The sequence below is a fragment of the Ailuropoda melanoleuca genome, chromosome 7 (genome assembly GCF_002007445.2).
Source record: "Ailuropoda melanoleuca isolate Jingjing chromosome 7, ASM200744v2, whole genome shotgun sequence".
Taxonomy (NCBI): domain Eukaryota; kingdom Metazoa; phylum Chordata; class Mammalia; order Carnivora; family Ursidae; genus Ailuropoda; species Ailuropoda melanoleuca.
Window position 1 is genome coordinate 71,587,582 of NC_048224.1, and position 19,368 is coordinate 71,606,949.

General features: G+C 40.1%; 1 protein-coding gene across 1 annotated transcript in view; it reads left to right on the forward strand.

Annotated features, from left to right (window-relative positions):
- The window catches only part of B3GLCT (beta 3-glucosyltransferase), a 130,717-nt gene that overhangs the window by 37,025 nt on the left and 74,324 nt on the right, over positions 1-19,368 (forward strand). The window contains 3 exon segments of the mRNA XM_034665043.1: positions 2,183-2,292; positions 16,367-16,443; positions 16,922-17,033. Of these exon segments, the coding sequence (XP_034520934.1) occupies positions 2,183-2,292; positions 16,367-16,443; positions 16,922-17,033 (299 nt within the window).

Sequence of the window (19,368 nt, forward strand, 5' to 3'; positions counted from 1 at the left end):
ATATATATGTATAGTATATATCCATCTTATACATATTTGTGCTTGTCTTTTCACAAACCGTTGATTTATATGGTTATTCCTTTGTAGCTTGTTTTTGTTTTTCGGTCTGTAGGATTCATCTACAATATCCATCTGGATTGATGCATCAAGTGCTAGTTAATTTTCATTGCTGCTTAGTATTCCAGTTTATATATCTTATTAGTGGGTCTTTGAATTGCTTCAAATTTTTTTTCCTTTTGTACAGTCCTGTTGTGAGCATTCTTGTTATATATTCTTGTTTATACATATGCGAGTTTCTCAAGGATGGTTAATAGGAGTGGAGCTTCTGGGTCATTGGGAATGTGCATCTTTGGCTTTATTAAATTTTGCAAAAATTATTCTCTGAAGTTTATTTCATTTTTAACAAGAGTAAGTCTTTATAACTCCTCTTTGATATGTCACTTGTTTAATGTTTCAGATATAGTAGATCAAATATTACATTTCAGTTGAAATATAAGATACTCGTTTAAGTCTTACCTGTGTGTCCTATTCATAGAGCTGAGAAGTTGCTTTGAAATAGAGGTAGGTAGGTGGAATGTTCATATTTATATAAACTCCTGTAGGAAAAGAATTAGGTCATTTTCAGTAGGTTGTCGAACATTTCCTTTTACATTTTTTATTGAGTTTTAACCAAAGAGCATTTTGGATTATTTTTAGGATCTAGATGGCTCACTGTGGAGCTATTTGTTGTATGAATATTTGAGTGATTGAATAAACGAATGGAACCATAGAACTGAACATAAGAACAATAAAATATACGGGATAAATTTAAAACCAGATGATGTCTCTGAGTCGAGGTGTTAAAAGGAAAGGCACATGGTGGGGGGGAGGGTAGGTCACCACATTCATTGCCGTAAGCTGGGCAGGAGGCTACAGTTTATGTGAAGTCTCCCTTCTGCCAGTGCCCCTGTCTGGGGGCAGGGTGCTGACCCAATGGCTGTTTCTATCTGTTGCTTTATTGCAAACTCAGAACCTAACGTGCTTCTCCATTGTGGGGACTGAGCAACTATCTTTGCTGGTCTTCCCTGGTCACGTGGGCCTAAGATTCGGGGGTTTACTCTCTGCTCGTCATTGCAAGAAAGCTGGCCACCCCGAGGGGTGTCTCTAAGGGCCTGGCAAATACTGCGAGTGTTGTTGTGGATGGGCTTCTATGCAATACTTCCTGCTGAAGCCCTGCTCCTGTGGAATTGTGGCTGTGTTCCTGGAGGTAACACTTAATTCTGGCTAGGCGCCCTGTGAAGTAGAGTAGAGATTATGGAGTTACTTATTTGTAAGTTCTCGTGAACTGGTGGGACAGAAGCAGTCACTGTTGAGTGTCACCTTAAAGAGCCATCCGGAACATTCTTGAGGTAGTGTTATTAGTTTGGTAGGGCTGGTGAAACGAAGTACCACAGATGGTGTGGCTTAAACAGTGGAAACATGTCTCACAGTTCTGAAGGGTAGAGGTCTGAGCTCAAGGTGTGGGCAGGGTTGGTTTCTTCTGAGGCCTTTCTCCGTGACTTGTAGGTGGCTGTTTTCTCCCGGTGGCTTCACATCATCTTCCCTCCGTGTACCCGTGTCCAGATTTCCTCTTTGTGTAAGGACACCAAATATACTGGATTTGGGCCCCCGCCAACAACCTCACTTTAACTTGAGTGCCTCTCTGTAAAGACCCAGTTCCAAGCAAGGTCACAACCGGAGTTCCTGGGGGTTAGGACTTGAACGCCTGATGTTTGGGGGACACCCGTCAACCCATAACAGGTAACAGTGCAATGTAGGATTACGTGTGACTTGTTAGAAGGCTAGTGGCAAACAAGATTTTCAGCCACTGGGGAGGCTAGTGTTGTAGACATTTTCGTACTTTCTCACGTTTCCAGTCGTTCTTTCAACAGAAGCAGGACCAGATTCACAGTTTGTTACCACAGACTTGATCTAGTACAGTGAGCTTGTTTACTTGCTAACTTCTAGGAAGGATGTTTCAGAGATCCGTTTAAAGAGATTTTTGTCGCTGTGATTACATTTACATTGATTTTTTTCCCTAAAAGATTATGGCCAGAAGGCTTGCCTTGCAGCTTTTTTTTTTTTTTAAACTTGTTTTTAAGTTTATTTCAGTTGTTGGAAAATAAATACCTGAAAACATTTTTTTTTTTTTTTTTGGTTCTAGATTTAAAAGGAATTGTATTTGTCATCCAGAGTCAAAGTAATTCTTTTCATGCAAAGAGAGCAGAACAGTTACAAAAAAGCATCTTAAAGCAAGCGGCAAATCTTACACAGGTATGTAGTGATGGCTGGGATGCTTGCTAGTTATTTATTTGTTATTACTTTCATGTTTTCCAAAGTACTCCGTCTGTAGAGAATCGTTTTATTTAGATGAGAATAACTCTTCTGACTTGTTTTCCTTATTTAATATTGACTTGTTTAAAATGCTCTTGTTAATTCCTGATGCTCAACGCATCATCTTCTAAATTCTTCTTATTTTTCTAAATTCAAGAGACTTGCATAATTGTGTAGGACTATTGTGGTTTTGTCACAATGTATGATAAAAAGAAGTGGAAGGAATAACATTTTAAAAGCCGGGCTTAAAATAGCAGAGATAATTAATATTCAAAATTTTAGTCCCAGTTCTAAGGCAATTTTCATGTTGAAATAACATTTTCATTAACCTTAGTGTGGTGTTTCCTCTATGAGTCTCTTAATCTGTTTTTTAATTGGATATCATTAATTGAACTTTTGGGTTGATTTGTAATGTAATATCCAAGGTGGATTATGGAAAGATCGACACCTGCAGGTACATATTTTAATAATGTTTAAAATAGGCATGAACTGAATCTAAAGCTGCTGTGAATAATGCTGTAGGTTTGAGTAAAGGAAGATTTACCTTCTTGTCTTGCCATAGAGGGGCTTTCTTTAGCCAAGCAAAAGAAATTCCCCCAAGCCCGCTCGCTATGCTGCATTGCTATAGCCTTCAAGACAGACGTGCATGTCTATAGATGAATGCCATCCCTCAGCTCTGTGGGCAAGAACTCTTTGACAGGAGATGTGTGTCTCTGACGGATTGCTTTCTTTCTGTTGGTGGGTGCTGGGAAATAAGGGATTGGAACTATCAATGGACAAATTAGCAGCCTTAATGGTATTCAAGGCTGAGACACTGCTGAGCATAAGGTTTAGTTGTGCTTAACCTTTAAATGCTTTACCTATAAAATTCATACAACCTCCCAGCATCCTTACAAGGACAGGTCCTTGCCTCCCCTCCTTGGAAGATCATACCTTCTCAAGGGAAAGGAAAGACTGGCATGCTAGAAACAGATTGTTTTTTGGTAATTGGAGATAGGAGCAGGTGATGAGTTTATTAAAATACTTCTTTGTTTGGAAACCCGACTTTGGAGATTTCCTTCTATTAAAATTGTCTGATTTATCAGAGAGGCAGACACGCAGCAACCTTGATTGGATGGCCTCCTTCCATTTGCTCTGGTAAAGAGACTAGTGGAGCGGTCAGATGAAGGTCGAGGCAGGGAGGATGGGGAATCCATAACCTGAATAATCCCTCTGTTGGGTGCAGGCAGGCATTAATGGAATTTAGCTCCACTGGGCCTTGGCAATTACCCCAAATTGTGTAATCAGTGATGACACCAGGACAGACTTCCGTATCACCTACTCATATGAATTAAGAGCATGCGTATCCTTATGCACCCATATGTGTCCTTGCTCTCCGAGATACCTTCCATCCTGCAGAAGCAGAGTCGTGTTTTAGATTATATATCTTCCCCATTTAATCCAGGTGGTTCTGCTTTTTCTTCCTCCACAGCATCTTAAATATAATGGGTATTCAACCTATGGCAGTGGAATGGAATCCAGAGGAAATTGAACAAATATTAAAATGAAAATTTAAGTAAATTATTTTCTCTATTTAAAATTTTTTTGTTAATTCTTAAATTGATAATGGTGAACGCCTCTCATATTAACTAGAATAGCTATTTTTTTTTAAGATTTTATGTATTTATTTGACAGAGATAGAGACAGCCAGTGAGAGAAGGAACACAAGCAGGGGGAGTGGGAGAGGAAGAAGCAGGCTCATAGTGGAGGAGCCTGATGTGGGGCTCGATCCCATAACGCCCTGAGCCGAAGGCAGACGCTTAACCGCTGTGCCACCCAGGCGCCCCTAGAATAGCTGTTTTACTTCTTCCCGTGAAACAACAGAATGTAGAGAAAAGAGTGGAGTAAAAAACTGAGTATGAGTTGGTGCTAGGAAAATATGATCTCTTGAGTAAGTGAATCTTTGAGAGACAATATGGAAAAGAAGAAAATTCGCTTGACTACTTCAGCACAGACAACATAGCAATGACTTAAGGAAGGTGGCGATTTACTTCCCCTCACAAATATTGGGTGGGCTGGGAGTTGGCAGTTCTGCTCCTGGATCCTATGTTTTGTTACTTTGCCATGGGCTAAAGTGTCTTGTCCTCATCAGCATGGCTGGAACTGGTTGACTACCACAACATTGGCGTTCTGGTGTGTGGAGGACAACCAGGTTCCTTTTAAGGATATGACCTTGAAGTGGCATATGTCATTTCCATCATGTCCCCCTACATCCCATTGTCATGTGGACACACCTAAGCTGGGAAAAGTATTATCTAGTTGGGCCTTTGGATCCAGCCAAAATGCAAGGAGTTCTAATCTCTGAAAGGAAGGAGAGATAAATTGACATCACTGTTAAAGTCAGGATTTTGTTTACACATCAAGGACTCACCTAGTTAATAGAAGAATTTATCTGGGAACCTCCCATTCATTCAATATTTACAGAGCAAAGCACTGGGCATACAGGCATCAGCAAAGCATAGTCCTTGCACTTGAAGAGCCCACAGTCCAGGAGAGGAGACAGGCCCATACGCGGGCAATTTTAAAGCAAGGCGGAAGTGCAGAAAGACAAGTACTGCGTGATTCCACATACAGGAGGTATCTAAAATCATCAGATTCATACAATCAAAGGCCAGGGCGGTGGTAACCAGGGGAGGGAGAAGTGAGTTAGCAGCAGGTGTCAAGTTTCAATTGAGTAAGATGGATTAGCTCTGGGATCTGCAGTCCAGCATTGTGCTCGGTTGTACACTAGACAGTCGTTGAGAGGACAGAGCTCATGTTAAATGTTCTTACCACAGTACGATAAAAATAAGTAAGAAATCAGGTACTGTGAGGTTAAGGGGCAGGGAGGGCTCCTCTGTAGCCAGTCAGGGGAGGGCAGCCAGGTGAGAAGTGGGAGCGTGTTGTGAGGAGGTGGGCAGTGTAGGTGCCACAGCCCGGCAGGTGAGGTAGGAACCTGCCCGCAGAGGAGCTCTGTGTCCTCTTCAGGGCCTCTCGGGGGCACTCTGCACATTTGAGAACTATTTCTTTGAGATCCAGGACTTCAGCATCTCTGGCCCCTGGCAGTACAAGCAGGAGGAACCCGCAATCCCTGTTAGTACGAGTACCGCCAGTTGAACATGGCTGCTAGGGAGAGCTGTTAGGGCCTCCACGTGTCAGCTCTGTATTGTATTTTATTTTTATTTATTTATTCATTTTTTAAAAGAGTATTTATTTATTTATTTGACAGAGAAACAGCCAGTGAGAGAGGGAACACAAGCAGGGGCAGTGGGAGAGGAAGAAGCAGGCTCCCAGTGGAGGAGCCTGATGTGGGGCTCCATCCCAGAACGCCGGGATCACGCCCTGAGCCGAAGGCAGATGCTTAACGACTGAGCCACCCAGGCGCCCCTCAGCTCCGTATTTTAAAACCATCACTCCTGCGGCTGAACAGACCTAAGACTGGGGCAAGGAGCCTAGTGTGAGGTTGTTGGGAGTTGTCCAGGGTGATGCTGCTCCGAGTGGGGCTGCAGACCTCTGCTGGTGCTTCGCCACGGGGCAGTGTGAGGGCCAGGGGCGGGGGTGGAGCTGGTAGGGGTGGTGGTGGGGAGATGTGAGGCCAGAAGGGGGGCAGTTGGGGTGAAGGGCTGAGAAGTCAGGACCAGTGCCCGGCTAGGGCTGAGGTGGGGTGGGACTCGCAGGTTTGCAGGGAGCAAGATGACATCAGGTTTCTGTCTATGAAGTCTGAGGTGGAGGTGTCAGGTGCTGGAGGCTGGATATTTGTTTTCTTGAAACTCAGGAGAGCAGTTTGACCAGAAGCTGGTGGATTTGGAATTGGGGACATAGACAGGTAGGGGCTGAAAGCTTGAAGGTGCTTCTCCCAGGGGAGCAGTGGGACCCTGGGGAAAAACCAGGGTTTGGGGACTGCGCAGAGCGGGAGCAGCCCTCTGGGGACGGAGGAGGAGTGTGTGAGACAGACAAGGTGCATTGTCTGATGTCGGGCAACCTGAAGGAATAGCTTTTCAAACAGTGATCAGTACTGTCCTGTTCCCAAGACCGGACTTGTAAGAGAGGGTCTCAAAAATGTCCATTTCACTGGGCCATCTGGTGGGGACTCCTGTCTGTGCACTTATTCAGAAGGTGACCCCAGTCAGAGCACTTTGCTGTTGCTGGTGCTGTTGTTACTGTTATTTTTATTCTTAACTGTGGTTAAAAAAAAAAAAATGTAAAATTTGCCCCCAACCATTTTTAAGTACAGGTACAGTAAAGAACGTTCACATTGTGTAACCAATTTCTAGAACTTCTTGTCTTCCCAACTGAAACTGGATCCATACCCACTACACAGCAACTCTGCATTTCCCTTTCCCTCAGCAACCACCCTTCTACTTTGTCTCTGTGAATCTGACTACTCTACATACCTCATGTAAGTGGCATCATATAGTCTTTGTCTTTTTTTTGGATTGGCTTATTTTACTTAGTGTAATGGCCTCAAGGTTCATCCATGTTGTAGCACGTGACAGGGTTTCCTTCCTTTTTATGGCTGAGTGTTTATTATTGGTCCTTTGACTGCCTTGGTGCACCATGATGGACGGCAGGACGGGTGCCACTTTCTGGGATGCTCCTTTGGTATCCCACATGAGCTCCCTTGCAGTGCCCTTTCTCCTCCAGGGCATCTGTTCTGCTTTCAGAATCCAAAGGGAGGCAAGACCTACTCTGTACTTCTCTTTGACGCCTCATGGAATGCCACAAGTGGACAATATTAGAAACTGCATTTTTCACTGATACATTTTTCTCAGCTTTTAAAGCTTAGAAAGCAGGTCCATTTCACTCAAGTATTCACCTTTTCTAGCAGTTTCTTTTATGCTTCTATTTTCAGTTTGCTTATACTTAATTTGTATTGTCCTTTCTGTTTACAATTTGTACCTTTTAGTAGCTGTCTTAGATTGCCACTAGGTGGCAATATTGGTTTTACGTTTAGAGACATGTAATTAAGCAACATCATTAAGCAAACCCTTCTTTTCCAGCATTTAATTTCTGTGATAATAAATGGAGTCTAGACTAAAGCAATAAGGAAACTTCCCTTTAATTATAAGATAGTCTATTTTTCTTATTCTGAAATTCTTTCCTAGGATGGAAGCCAACTGTGAATACTGAGGTAGTTAGGACAAAACTTTAATGCTTGGCTTTGATCTGCTCGTAAGATCCAGCCTTTTGGTAGTTGAAATGGCCACAACGATTTTAGAGTCTGCAACCGTACTTGATACTGGTTAATTTTTTCTCTTTATAGAGGGTTTTTTTTTTTTTAATGCTACACATGTGATTAGGTTTTAAAGATCCAAAGATAATTGACAGCTAATACAGGGTCTGCAGACAATCCTTGGGGCAGTATTGGGATACCCTGACCTAGAGCTACATGAAAATAGAGCAATAAGGTTAACTTCAGAGAATTAAATGCTGAGATGCACCAAACATGGGGGTGGGGCAAAGTCTTTTTAAGAGGCAGGGATGGCTTCCTACTTAAAATTTAACTGGAACTTAATTTAAGAAATTGACCTATTCTTGAGAAAGAATTGACAACTCATTCATCAGCCACGGAAGAGACCCTAAGGCAGAAGTTGTCAGGGCATCCCTAGCACTGTGATGGGGAGCATGCTGGCTCCTTCAGGGAGGGGACAGTCCCATGGTTTCGCTGGGGTGTACTGTAATTGAATAGGATGTCTGGGGTGCTCGTGTCACTTGGGACCTGAACCATGAAGCGTTCAGTTTGCAATTTGGGTTGTCCCCGTAGATTTGCCCACCATGAGCGTTCACAAAAGTTGCTTGCCAAGGGAGGAATCAACAGTAAGTTTTATCATTTGAATATTTACCTGATAGCCCAAAATATCTATTCCTCCCACAGGACCAGATGTCTAGAACTGCTGTTTGTTTATTCATTACCCTCGTCAGGTTGCACTTGACTACAAAATCTGCCAAAAATTAAGGTGCAAAAATTTGATGGTTTCTGTGATTACGCATCTGCTACTCGCTGTTCTCTTTGCTTTGGCAAGTTGTTACCTCTGCCTGTTTTGCCTCAGAGTGTTAAATGCAGTCTTACTAACAACACAAATATTTTTCATCCTTCTAAATGCACGTATGAAAGCAGGAGCCTAAACTAACTCTCTGTCTGAAACTTAGGACTGTACGGGGAGTTGTGGCTGGAGTAGTGACACCCTTTCCCTTGTTTCTAAAATAATTTGGATCATTGGGAGTTGTCAGGCCCAGCTCCAGTTTCGAAGCTTACGAGGCAGCTTATAACGGCTCTGTAGTTGTGTGTGTCTTCAAATCAGTCAGCCAGCGGACTTTACCGAGGGCTCTTCTATGTGCAGAGTACCATTCTTGGCTGCTGTGGAGCGAAGGGTGAGAAAGGTCCTCTAGCTCTTTGAGTTACTTAGGAGGTAGATGGTAACTGCTTCCTCATAGAAATGACTATATCATTAGGTAGGTATTAGACGTCTGAGATAAGCATCTTAAAATATTTATCTAACAAATATTAACTGGACATGTGTGGTTATACTAAGTACTTACGAATTAAAAGGACAACTCTAGGCAATACACAGGGCCCTTTAGAACGACGGTGCATGTCTGAAACCATTGAGGAATTGGGGCAATATGTAAAAAGCACACATTAATAGAGCGCACAGTGCACATGTAAATAAAGCCTGAGAGGGTAAAGAAACAAGACTTGTCAAATCAGTTAAGAAAGACAGGAAAAATGAGCTGGAGGGGTGTCAGTCAAGAACATGGAAACCGGAACTGGGAGACAAAGCCAAGTCGTCAGGAAGGCTTACTTTTAGGACACCAGGTGGCATCTGGGATTTTGGGAGCCTTTGGGTGATGAGTAAGGATGTGCTCACAGTGGGCTATGCACTCGTCTTTTTAGATCAGAACGGATGGAAAGTAAAGTCAGTGGGTGGGGGATGCGGTTGATGAGTATGGGGCTCCTAAATGCAAATCTGTAGGTAGGAGAACACGGATTTTGAAGAAGTGCTATTTTTCTCCGTCTTTTTTCTCCCTGCATTACAGAGGGAGGGGTAATGCGGAGTTACAAAGACTGGCTATTTAAAGAGGTGCACAAACACAAAGCCGCCTGGAGGTGAGGCTGACAGAAACCCGTAAGGAGAGTTTGTGCAACAGTGTCCTAATTAATGAGGCACTTGAGTGTATGTTGTTCCAAATGCCAACTATGTGCAGAGATCTGTGTGTCCGTTACGATTTGACTTCTGTTTTTTGAACGTAAGAAAATTCCTTCTTGAATGGATGTTTGTATGAAAATACTTGTATGTAGATTTTTTGTTACACGAACTAGGAGCAAACGGCTTGGCTTCTGGTGAAGACACTATCGGATTTTCTTGTCCTTATGTTGTTGACTGAGAGGCCGTCCTCTGAGTGTCGTCTTCTCCCTTCTGGGACCTGGGCTCCAGTGACCAAGGGGAACTGAGACGGTGATCATTTTTCCTGTGGCTTCAGAAGTATTAGGTATTAACCTTTGCCTAAAGTTACAGAAACCAGTATTGTTCTCCAAAGGAATTTCGAAATAAGATGAAGTTGGAAATAATAAAGGAAAGAATATAAAGGCATCATGGTGGGTTTTTTTGGTAGGTTCTAGTAAAACAAAAATCCCGGCACCGTTTTGAAGACTCTAAAGTGTGAGCTTCAACCATGGTACAGGGCAAGGGCCATGGTTGGTTGGGGAACCACTTTGAGTGAGGAAGTCAGCCCCTGTGGGAGTGAGCGCAGTGGGGAGGGAAGGCCCGTGCTCACAGTGGAGGCAGGACCCGAGACAGATAGGGGCAGAAGCACAGATAAATTATGGTTTTGTTTTTAAGGCAACCTGCGAATGCAGAAAAGCAAGTTCAGAGATGGGATGTTGTTGTAAGAGTTTTTTGGGGGAAGGGTGGGGGGAATATTACGGCTGTATACACTACATTTGGCAGATATTAGATTACATTTTATGCTTTGGACCAAATGGAGCTGAACTAGCTGCCTAGAAACTTCCCTGCTCTCCCCAGCCCCCAACTAAATAGCTTTTGAAAAGAACAGACACGTCTAATTTTATTTTCTTCTTTTGTGGTATGAACTTTATTTAAAACCTGGAAGAATTTCAACCTTAACAAATAAATGATATTTTTTCTCTGTTCACAGAAAGTTCTGTCAATCACTATTTGCTTTAGGAGAGTTAGTCAGTCTACAGACTTTGGTTCATTAGTTTAAAAAAAAAACAAACCTTGTTTCCATAAGATAAGTCAGAGCAAAACCTTTCGTAGATCAGTGTGAAGAAGCTTGAGAAACAAGACAGTTTTGTGTTTCCTGTTTTTAGAACTTTTTTTATTGTCAAGGAGACAGCACGAGGCACTTCACTGAAAGGTTAGCTTTGACAGTGTGTCGCTGGCTATCACCAAAGTTCTCTTTTTAGGTGAGAGCAGTTGGATGCTTACTTACTTACTGAAGATTCATTTTTTTGCAGTAACTGTTAGGTGTTAAGACATCACATTAATTGTTTATTAAACTGGAGACTTCATTACATTGCTGTTGAGTAAGAATTTATTCATCCATCCATTCATTTAATAAATCCTTATTGAATATTTATTCTAAGCAAGGACCTGGGCAAGATGCCTCAAGGAGAAAATAGGGCATTGAGACCCACATTGCTTCAGAGGCGGTTGCTCGGCAATCATGAGTTCACCCCACTGTGGAGAAGGCCGTGTTTTGACCATTCTTGTCTTTTTGGCTGCCTAGCATTTGAACCCTTTCCCTGTCCTGGAGATCTCTATCCCGGCTGAGTCTGGTGGGAGCTGGGCCTTGGCCCAGTAAGAACGTCGGAGGCCAGACGCCGGGTCTCCCCAGGTTCAGGGGAGGCATCCTGTGATGGAGTGTGGCCAGTCCGACGTTGCTGTGCAGGACTGAGTCTGGATCTGGGGGCCCACGGAAGACAGTCACTTCAGAGCTCACTCTTTTGGTAGTGATGTCTGTACCCAGTGCCTAGAGGTTTACAGGGGGACCGGTTCAGGGCCAGCACATGCAGCTGTGCAGAGGGGGCAAGTGCTCCTTGGGGACAGGGTGCTTGTGGTGGGTGCTGCCCAGCACCTGGTCTCTTCCGGGTGAGTGACGGTGCCCGCCCTCCAGCAGGCTCGTTCTAGTAGGGGACACATTGCACGTTGCTGCGTGAAGCCACAGTGGCATCGCACGCACTCTGAGAACACAGGCAAGGAAGCATCTAGCCCCTCCTTGAAAGGTCAGCGAAGCCTTTGTTACAGCGTTTGAACTGAGCCTTGAAAAAATAGTAGAGTTTGCCAGACTCCTGCCAGGAGCAACGGTGGGGACTCTCGTTGATGGGGGCAGTCATTGTGGGTCTTGCTGGGTATTAGGGAAAGGGTGAATACAAGGAAAGTAAGCCAGTCTGTGAGCCAGCGTGCGAGCTTATGTTTAGAGAGGTGGGGTTGCAGGGACTAGTGAGACATCTGATATATGGGGTCGGGGTCTGGAGCAGAGACAGAGAGTTGGAAACTATGGCAGTAATCACGGTTGACTTTTTTTTTTTTTTAAGATTTTATTTATTCGGGGAGAAGGAGAGAGAGAGAGATAAAAAGAGAGAGAGGGATGGAGGGAAGGAGGCAGCAGGGAAAGGAGCAGAGGGAGAGGGACAAGGAGATTCCATGCTGAGCACCAAGCCCAATGTGGGGCTCGATCTCAGGACCCTGAGACCATGACCTGAGCTGAAACCAAGAGTTGGATGCTTAACTGACTGAGCCATCCAGGTGCCCCCAGAGCGAGGATTCTGATGCAAGTACCTTGGCTCCAGAAATCAGATCCTTAAACACTGAGCTGTAGTACTGCCTTTCATGAATGAATGAATGATTTGTTAAAACAGATTTATATGAGCTATAAAAATGTACTTAGTAATGCATTTCAAAGTAAATAGTTAATAAAAATAAATTTTATAAATAAGGAGGTAATAATTTTCTCTTGTTAGGAGAAGATAGTGATTAAGACATGTATTTGGAAAGAAATATATATATTTTAAATATAGGCTCAGGTTCCTGGAAGACATGTTATTACAGCAACACATGTAATCTACTGGTTCATAAGTGAATACTGGATTTTTAAAGACTAGTAAATCTGTCTGACACGGTTCCAAACAGCATATCAGACATCTTTATCATCATCCTCATAAGATATACCTCTTTCTTATGGGAGAAATTATAACAATAAACAGATGTTAATTTTCATCATAATTCATGTGTTGGTCTAAAAGCTCAGTTCAATGGTTAAGACCTATATAACAGTTGGAATTTGGAAATGCGGTTGAACTGGAATCTGTCCTAAAACAGGATTCAGTCTTTCAGAACCACTGCCTCATCCTGAAAAATGTCTTGGCTTTTGCTTTCAAATTTAGTACTTGGTCTGAATGATGAGACTGAATTAGACCATAAACTCATGTACTGCTAGGTTTATACTTTGAATTAAGGTTATGGGCAAATCACAAGCATTGGGAAATAGTCCGTTGAGAGGGGAAAAGGCCAGCGGCATGAAGTTAAATTCGTTGCATTCTTTCCAGACAGAGGTACAAAGAGTAAAGTGACCCAAAACCAAACCTGCTTAATAATTAAAGTTATTTATGATATTTAAATATCTGTTTCCATCCATGTTCAAGTGTTAGCTCTTTCATTTATACTATTAATATTTCCAGATATAAAATTTTCATGTTTTTCCTTCCTTATCAAGAATGATGGGCTATCTCCATTCGCATAGCGTTGTTAGAATGCTCAGCTGTGGAGTCGAACCCCTTTGCCAAATACAGGTGATGGATTTGTGTGAGAACCAGGGAACCAATTAGAGTGTTGATTTTGAAGGCGATTGTTCTTCATAATTGTTAGTGGCTTTAAGTGTGAACATACACTTGATACAACATGTGTTCAGAGGAAGTACTGACTGCACGTTCAGTAGGCTTTCTGACCTCAAAGTGCTTGTTGGGGGACCAGTAGATGCCGATGGTGGAAGTGAAGACAGACTGGTTCAATGAGACAAAGAGTTGACATGAAAGTTTAGATTACTGTTCAACTTTTTCATTTTCTTTCCTTTTTCTGTCATTTGCCCACGGTACGCCTTTCGTATTTTTAGCCCATTTATGCTTGCCTCTGTTATGGCATTATCTCGTTATTGATAGAATTTTGCCTTACCTTTTAGGTCTGAAATAGTAGTATTGTTGGATGAATAGGTGTCATTTAGATCGACAACAGACAGTGCTATAGGCATGGGTGCCTTTACTATACCTTTTATTCCAAATGGCACTGTTGATATAACATTTTCTTATTTTCTTTCCCTTTGATATTTCATTTGAAAACTCTCTCAGTCATCCATCCAATTACATATTAAAAAACTTGCATTGCATATGAAAGTGCTGTAAGCTGGGTTTGGCAGCTGTAAGGAGGCCTAAGTCTGGTGGTGGTGTTTTTTTGTAACACACAAATTCTTAGAGCATTAATTATTACAATTCCAAGTAGTAAAAACTGAGGTAAGATCATTTGACAGAAAATTTTATTGTGACCTTTTAAATTATTTTACCTTAGAGGTGCTAGTACATAAGAACACGTGTGCATGTGTATTCACACAGAATATATATATATATACATGTGTATAAATACATATGTGTGTATATATAAAAAACAAGAGTAAAAGCTCTTGGGCCTTTTTGAGGATTAGTGGATGAAAATTTATTTATAATTTAAATGACCTTCGGTTAATCAAGAGTTAAGACCAGGTTTTTGAATGTCAAGGTAGGTATATTTTTAAGACCAAGGTATTCATACACCTTTGGAGACAGTTATCAACACAGCCCACTAGTTTTTGAAATGTTTCTATTTGGAGATAGGTGGGTACAGAAAATTTGATTGCCATCTTCGTGTTCACTGACCGAAGCAGATATGAAACCCGGGCATATGATTTAGTAAACAAAAAGGAATGGGGATAAGGATGATTATAATTTACTAGTAATCCATAGAGTTTATTTTAGACTAGAATTTTACTCCGTTGTGCTAAGACTTTGCCTTTTTACTTTTACTGTCATGACAGATTGTTCATAAGCCTGTCTTTGCATCCTTGCCAGGAAGGTGCCCTCACAGCCTCCCTGTGATACCTGTTGACATCACTTTTATACTTCCTGTGACCAGGAAGAATAGGACTTGTATGGAAGAAGACTTCTGAGGTGTATTCATTTTTCCTCAAGAAACTTTTAAACCTAAACAATGTTTTAACTACATTAAAGGATTTTAAAAGCATAGATGTAATACTTTGGTTATCTTGACACAAAAATTTTCATTTTTCTGGTTCCTTTCCAGTCTCTGTTCATATATGAATTTGTTTTACATATTTGGAATCCTGTCTGTTTTTCCATTTAACATAAAGACAGTTCCATGTTTACAAAGTCTTCATTATTATACTTTCAATAGCTACACAATAGGTCATTCATTTTTTTTTTTTTTAAGTAGTCTCTATGCCCAGCACCCAGCGTGGAGCCCACCACAGGGCTTGAACTCACAACCCTGAGATCAAAACCTGAGCTGAGATCAAGAGTCAGATGCTCAGTGGACTGAGCCACCCAGGAGCCCCTACTTTTTTTCTTATAAAACCTTTTAAAGTATTTGCTGTGTTCTTTCCTAGGTAGTTAATATTAGCATGCCATAATTATTTGAAGGTTTTATTCAACTATTAATATAAGTTTTCTTCACACATGATTTTTGTTCTTATATAATCCCTCATGAATATACATGTATCTATGTGTGTATATATATTATATATATGTGTGTATATATATATATATAGCCGTTTCTTGAAAGTCAGTGAAAATTACTGCATAATTCATAACCAACAGCAGTAAAGCCTGGTATTATATTGAGTATACTGACTAACTGTTAATTCAGCCTTTCAGTTGGTTTTTTTCTCTCTGTTATGTTATATTGCTAGTCTGATTTAACCTTTGATTACTATTCTTGCATTTCATATTTGTACATGAAAGTTAAAATAAATACTACATAAAATAAAGAAACGAGACTTTATTTGAAAGTCAGTTCCAAAGATTTATATTGAAAACCATTCTCCTGAAATAATGAACTTATATGAACTTAAAGGCTGGTATGGAATCTACATTCGTGTAGTAACAGTTCAAATACTTAGGCACCTACTCTCAATATCTTTTGTCTGCAACAGCTATCAAGAAATTGAATAAAACACAGAATATACTAAAGTTTGTTGGGAGGGTGGTATTCAAGCATATTATTATATCTCTGACTTAGGGCTTGTAATAACGTGAGCTAACATTCGTAGCCTTAAACATATTAATCTCTCTCTTTTTCTGTGTATATGTATGCATATTTATTTAACCATAGGTGTGTCTTATTTCTGAATCTTAGTTCCTCCTATGTTTATAAATTTTCAAAGTCTGTTATTACTATTATTGTCTGAGTACCTAAGGGTTGTATTTCTAGTATTAGACCCTAAACTCTTCATTACCATGGTATTTTAGTTTTTTAAGGGCACTTAAATTTTTTTTTTACATGAGATAAATTGGATATTATATACACCCTCTTGTTTAGCTGATGTGTTTCACTTTCCGTCTGCTACCTATGGTATGTATAATGAAAGCTGTTTCTGTGCCTCTGTGTTACCCCTGACTGCTTCTGGGCTCTTCCCTTCTGGTCACCTTTGCAAAACTGCAAATTTCAGGTCAGCTGCTGGTATCACTGAAGACCTTTCTTGGAGTCTTTAGCGCTGTTCCATGCGTAGGTGATAAAGAGGTTATGTGGAGTCAGCCAACATCTCTCATTTCTAGCAGCTCCTGAGGAGAAGAAAAAAGAGAGTAGAGTATAATGTCAGGTTTCTGAAAATACCTGCCTTTAAAAATTGGGTCTTTTTTTTTTGTTTGTTTAAATTGAAGTGATCATATTGTATTTTTATTTATTTATCCTCTTTAATAATGTTTCTTTAGGAACTCCCCAGAGTCCTTCTTCTTCACCAGCTGTCTAAACAGGAAGGTGCATGGACCATACTTCCATTGTTACCACAGTATGTTTAACTTGAAATGTGTGAATTTTGACATTTCTACCTGAACACTCCAATGCTCCCTACTTTTCTTAGTGAAAGTCAATAAGTAAAGTGAATTTGAACTCTGTTTTTTAAGACTACTACATTACCCAAATTTCTTGATTCTTTTAATCATGAATGGCTTCTGTTTTTAAATATGTTGTTTTCTTAAAAGCTAGAATGTTGATAGATTTGATATTTATATTTGAAAATTATCTACCTTCTGGACTGGTGTTGTTATGGAGAGAATTAACTTTAAGAACTCTAGCTGTTTTGTAAACCATTAGTATCTGGCTTTCCCATAAACTGAAACTATACATTGAAGAAAAATGTAGGGGAAAAAAATCTAGATTTCTTGTCATTTTGTATGTCTTTCATCCATTTCTTGCTTATTAGTTTTAAACCTTACCATAAAATCATTTTATAGAAGTGATTACTATAACCTATTTCTCTTTCTCAGCTTTTCTGTAACATATAGCAGTAATTCATCGTGGATTTTCTTCTGTGAAGAGGAGACAAGAATACAAATTCCAGAACTCTTAGAAACACTCAGAAGATATGATCCATCAAAGGTGAATGTAATTTTAATACCAGTATTTATCTACTGGGGGAAATGCTTAAAAGAAGATTTAATTTTGGTTAAGAGGTTTTCCAAACTAATAAAAACACTTAATTTAAAATTAAAAAGAATGAAGTAATAGTTGAATATCTAGAAGCAATGTTAAAACAATTCTTTTTGAGGTTTTGTAGCTTTGGGGAGATAGAACTTATAATGGACCATTTTTAAATGACAAAATCTATTTATATGTGTTAGCAGTTTCAGAGAGTTAAAAAGCTATAACCCAGAGTTAAGAAATAAGTTTAAATTGCTATTTCTCTTTGTCAACAATGACCACATATTATTTTAGATGAGAAGTATTTCTTGGTTGCCAACTGTGTATGAAGCACTGTGATAGCAGGGGCCAGGACAGGCAGACAAGGATCTTGATGATGAGAGATCTTATAGTCAGGGAAATACAGGGTGCTGTCAGAAGCACATAGCAGGGCATCAAACCTAATCTTCGAGGGTCAGGACAGGAGGTGACCTTTAATCTGCGTCCTGTAGGATGAGTAAGAGTTAATAGAAGAGAAAGAGTGTTTTAAGGAGAGGGAACAAAATTTGAGAAGGTCTGGAGGTAAGAAGGGGTGCATCTCGTGTTAGAAGTCCAATGCTAAAAAAAAAAAAAAGTCCAATGCTACTTTTTGTGTCCTACTTTTCATATTTTCAGATTATATTTTGGGAAGATATGATGTAACAGTTGGCTCTTGTTTATTTCTTAGTCTCTAGCACTGAGCAGAGTGTTTAACACTTAATACGTGGTCAGTGAGTATTTGTGAATGACTGATTAACTCTGTAATGTTAGCTTTCCTGCCGGGCTGCGTGGTGTCTCAGGAGGATGCCTTGGAGATATGTCGCGAGTAATCAGGCTCTTCATTTCTCTTGGAGAAGCCTGGGTTATACCCAGATCACCATATGGAATCCTTTAAACTTAGAATAAGTGGAATTGGGCCCTTTTGGGTACCACTGGACACCTGCCCCACCTCTATTCTGGTGCCCACTCGAGAACTAAATCATATTTAATGAGAATGTGGGGAAGGAAAGGTGGCTTCTGGGTGCCGCTTTGTTTGTTGTTGTAGACGAATAATGTTGGGCAACAGTGATCATTCTCGAACACTGGAAAGTCTGTTACCTTAAAAAGCCACTGGTTTTGAGGTTCTTTAAAAACTGCAACGGTCCATTAAGATTTCTCTTTATGCTTTTGCTTTCAGGAAAGAATCAGATATAATTGAATGAGAAGGTTGTTAGGTTAAAACGAAAAATCCTTCAAAGGAGAGAAGAATTATAAATGTGTCTTATCCCATCTTTTCAGATGATGCTAACCAGCATCTATGTACTTTGGCCATGTTTTGTGTAAAACATTGTTAGGCTGTTATGTTTCCTTTTGACTTGAGAAAAACTCCCAAATCCTTTTTAGAATGTAGGAGTTTTAATCTCCTCCTAGTGTTCATTTCACCTGGAGATTATTTTTCCATTATCCATAGCTCTAATTCTTTGCAGAAGATGGTGACTCACTGTGCTTTTTAATGAAAATTGGAATGATAAATTTAAAAGTTCAAAGCAAGTTCATGAAAAGCAAGTACAGAACAGAGGTAAAATGAGATGTTTTCCCCCTCTTTTCTGAACTCAACCTTTAAAAAAAATCTAGGATGCTTTATTTCTTTTGAAACTAGCATTAGGAAATAAAGATTACATAACGTTCAAGTTAGCTCAAACCTGTATGCTTTTTTCCCCTACAATTTGAAATTTTAGAAAAAAGCAAAACTGGCTTTGATAGTGATACAAATAAACTATATTAAAATAATAATTATGTAGTGTGTTAGAGCATCAGTCTTTTTTTTTTTGGATTCTGATGTTTTTTCCCTTCGATATCTGTCATTCTTACACAAATTTACACTGTTATACAATATTTTAAATGGAAAATTTAAATCTTTATTAAAATAATCTTTGTTAAATTGCCTTTCTAGGTGATTTCTGTAAATTTCCATATCTTGCTGGAATCTTTCTTCTTTTCCTACTATATGCTTTTAATATGAATGTGCATTTGCTGAAATGTCTTGACTTTTTTTTTAATAGAGGTGAAACACAGGTTCTGGTAAAGAGTAATTCTAAGATACTAAAAGAACATTGTCTGAATTGTTATTTTACAGTTTATCTTGATTATAATTGTCTTTACTGTGAAACTATTAAGAAAATTGTTAAGAAGGATGGGGGAGTGCCTCTTTCCACCGATTCTATATGAATTTCTCCCTTAGTTTATATAGTAACCCCTCCCCCCAACATTGGAAAACAATCTTATATACTGGATA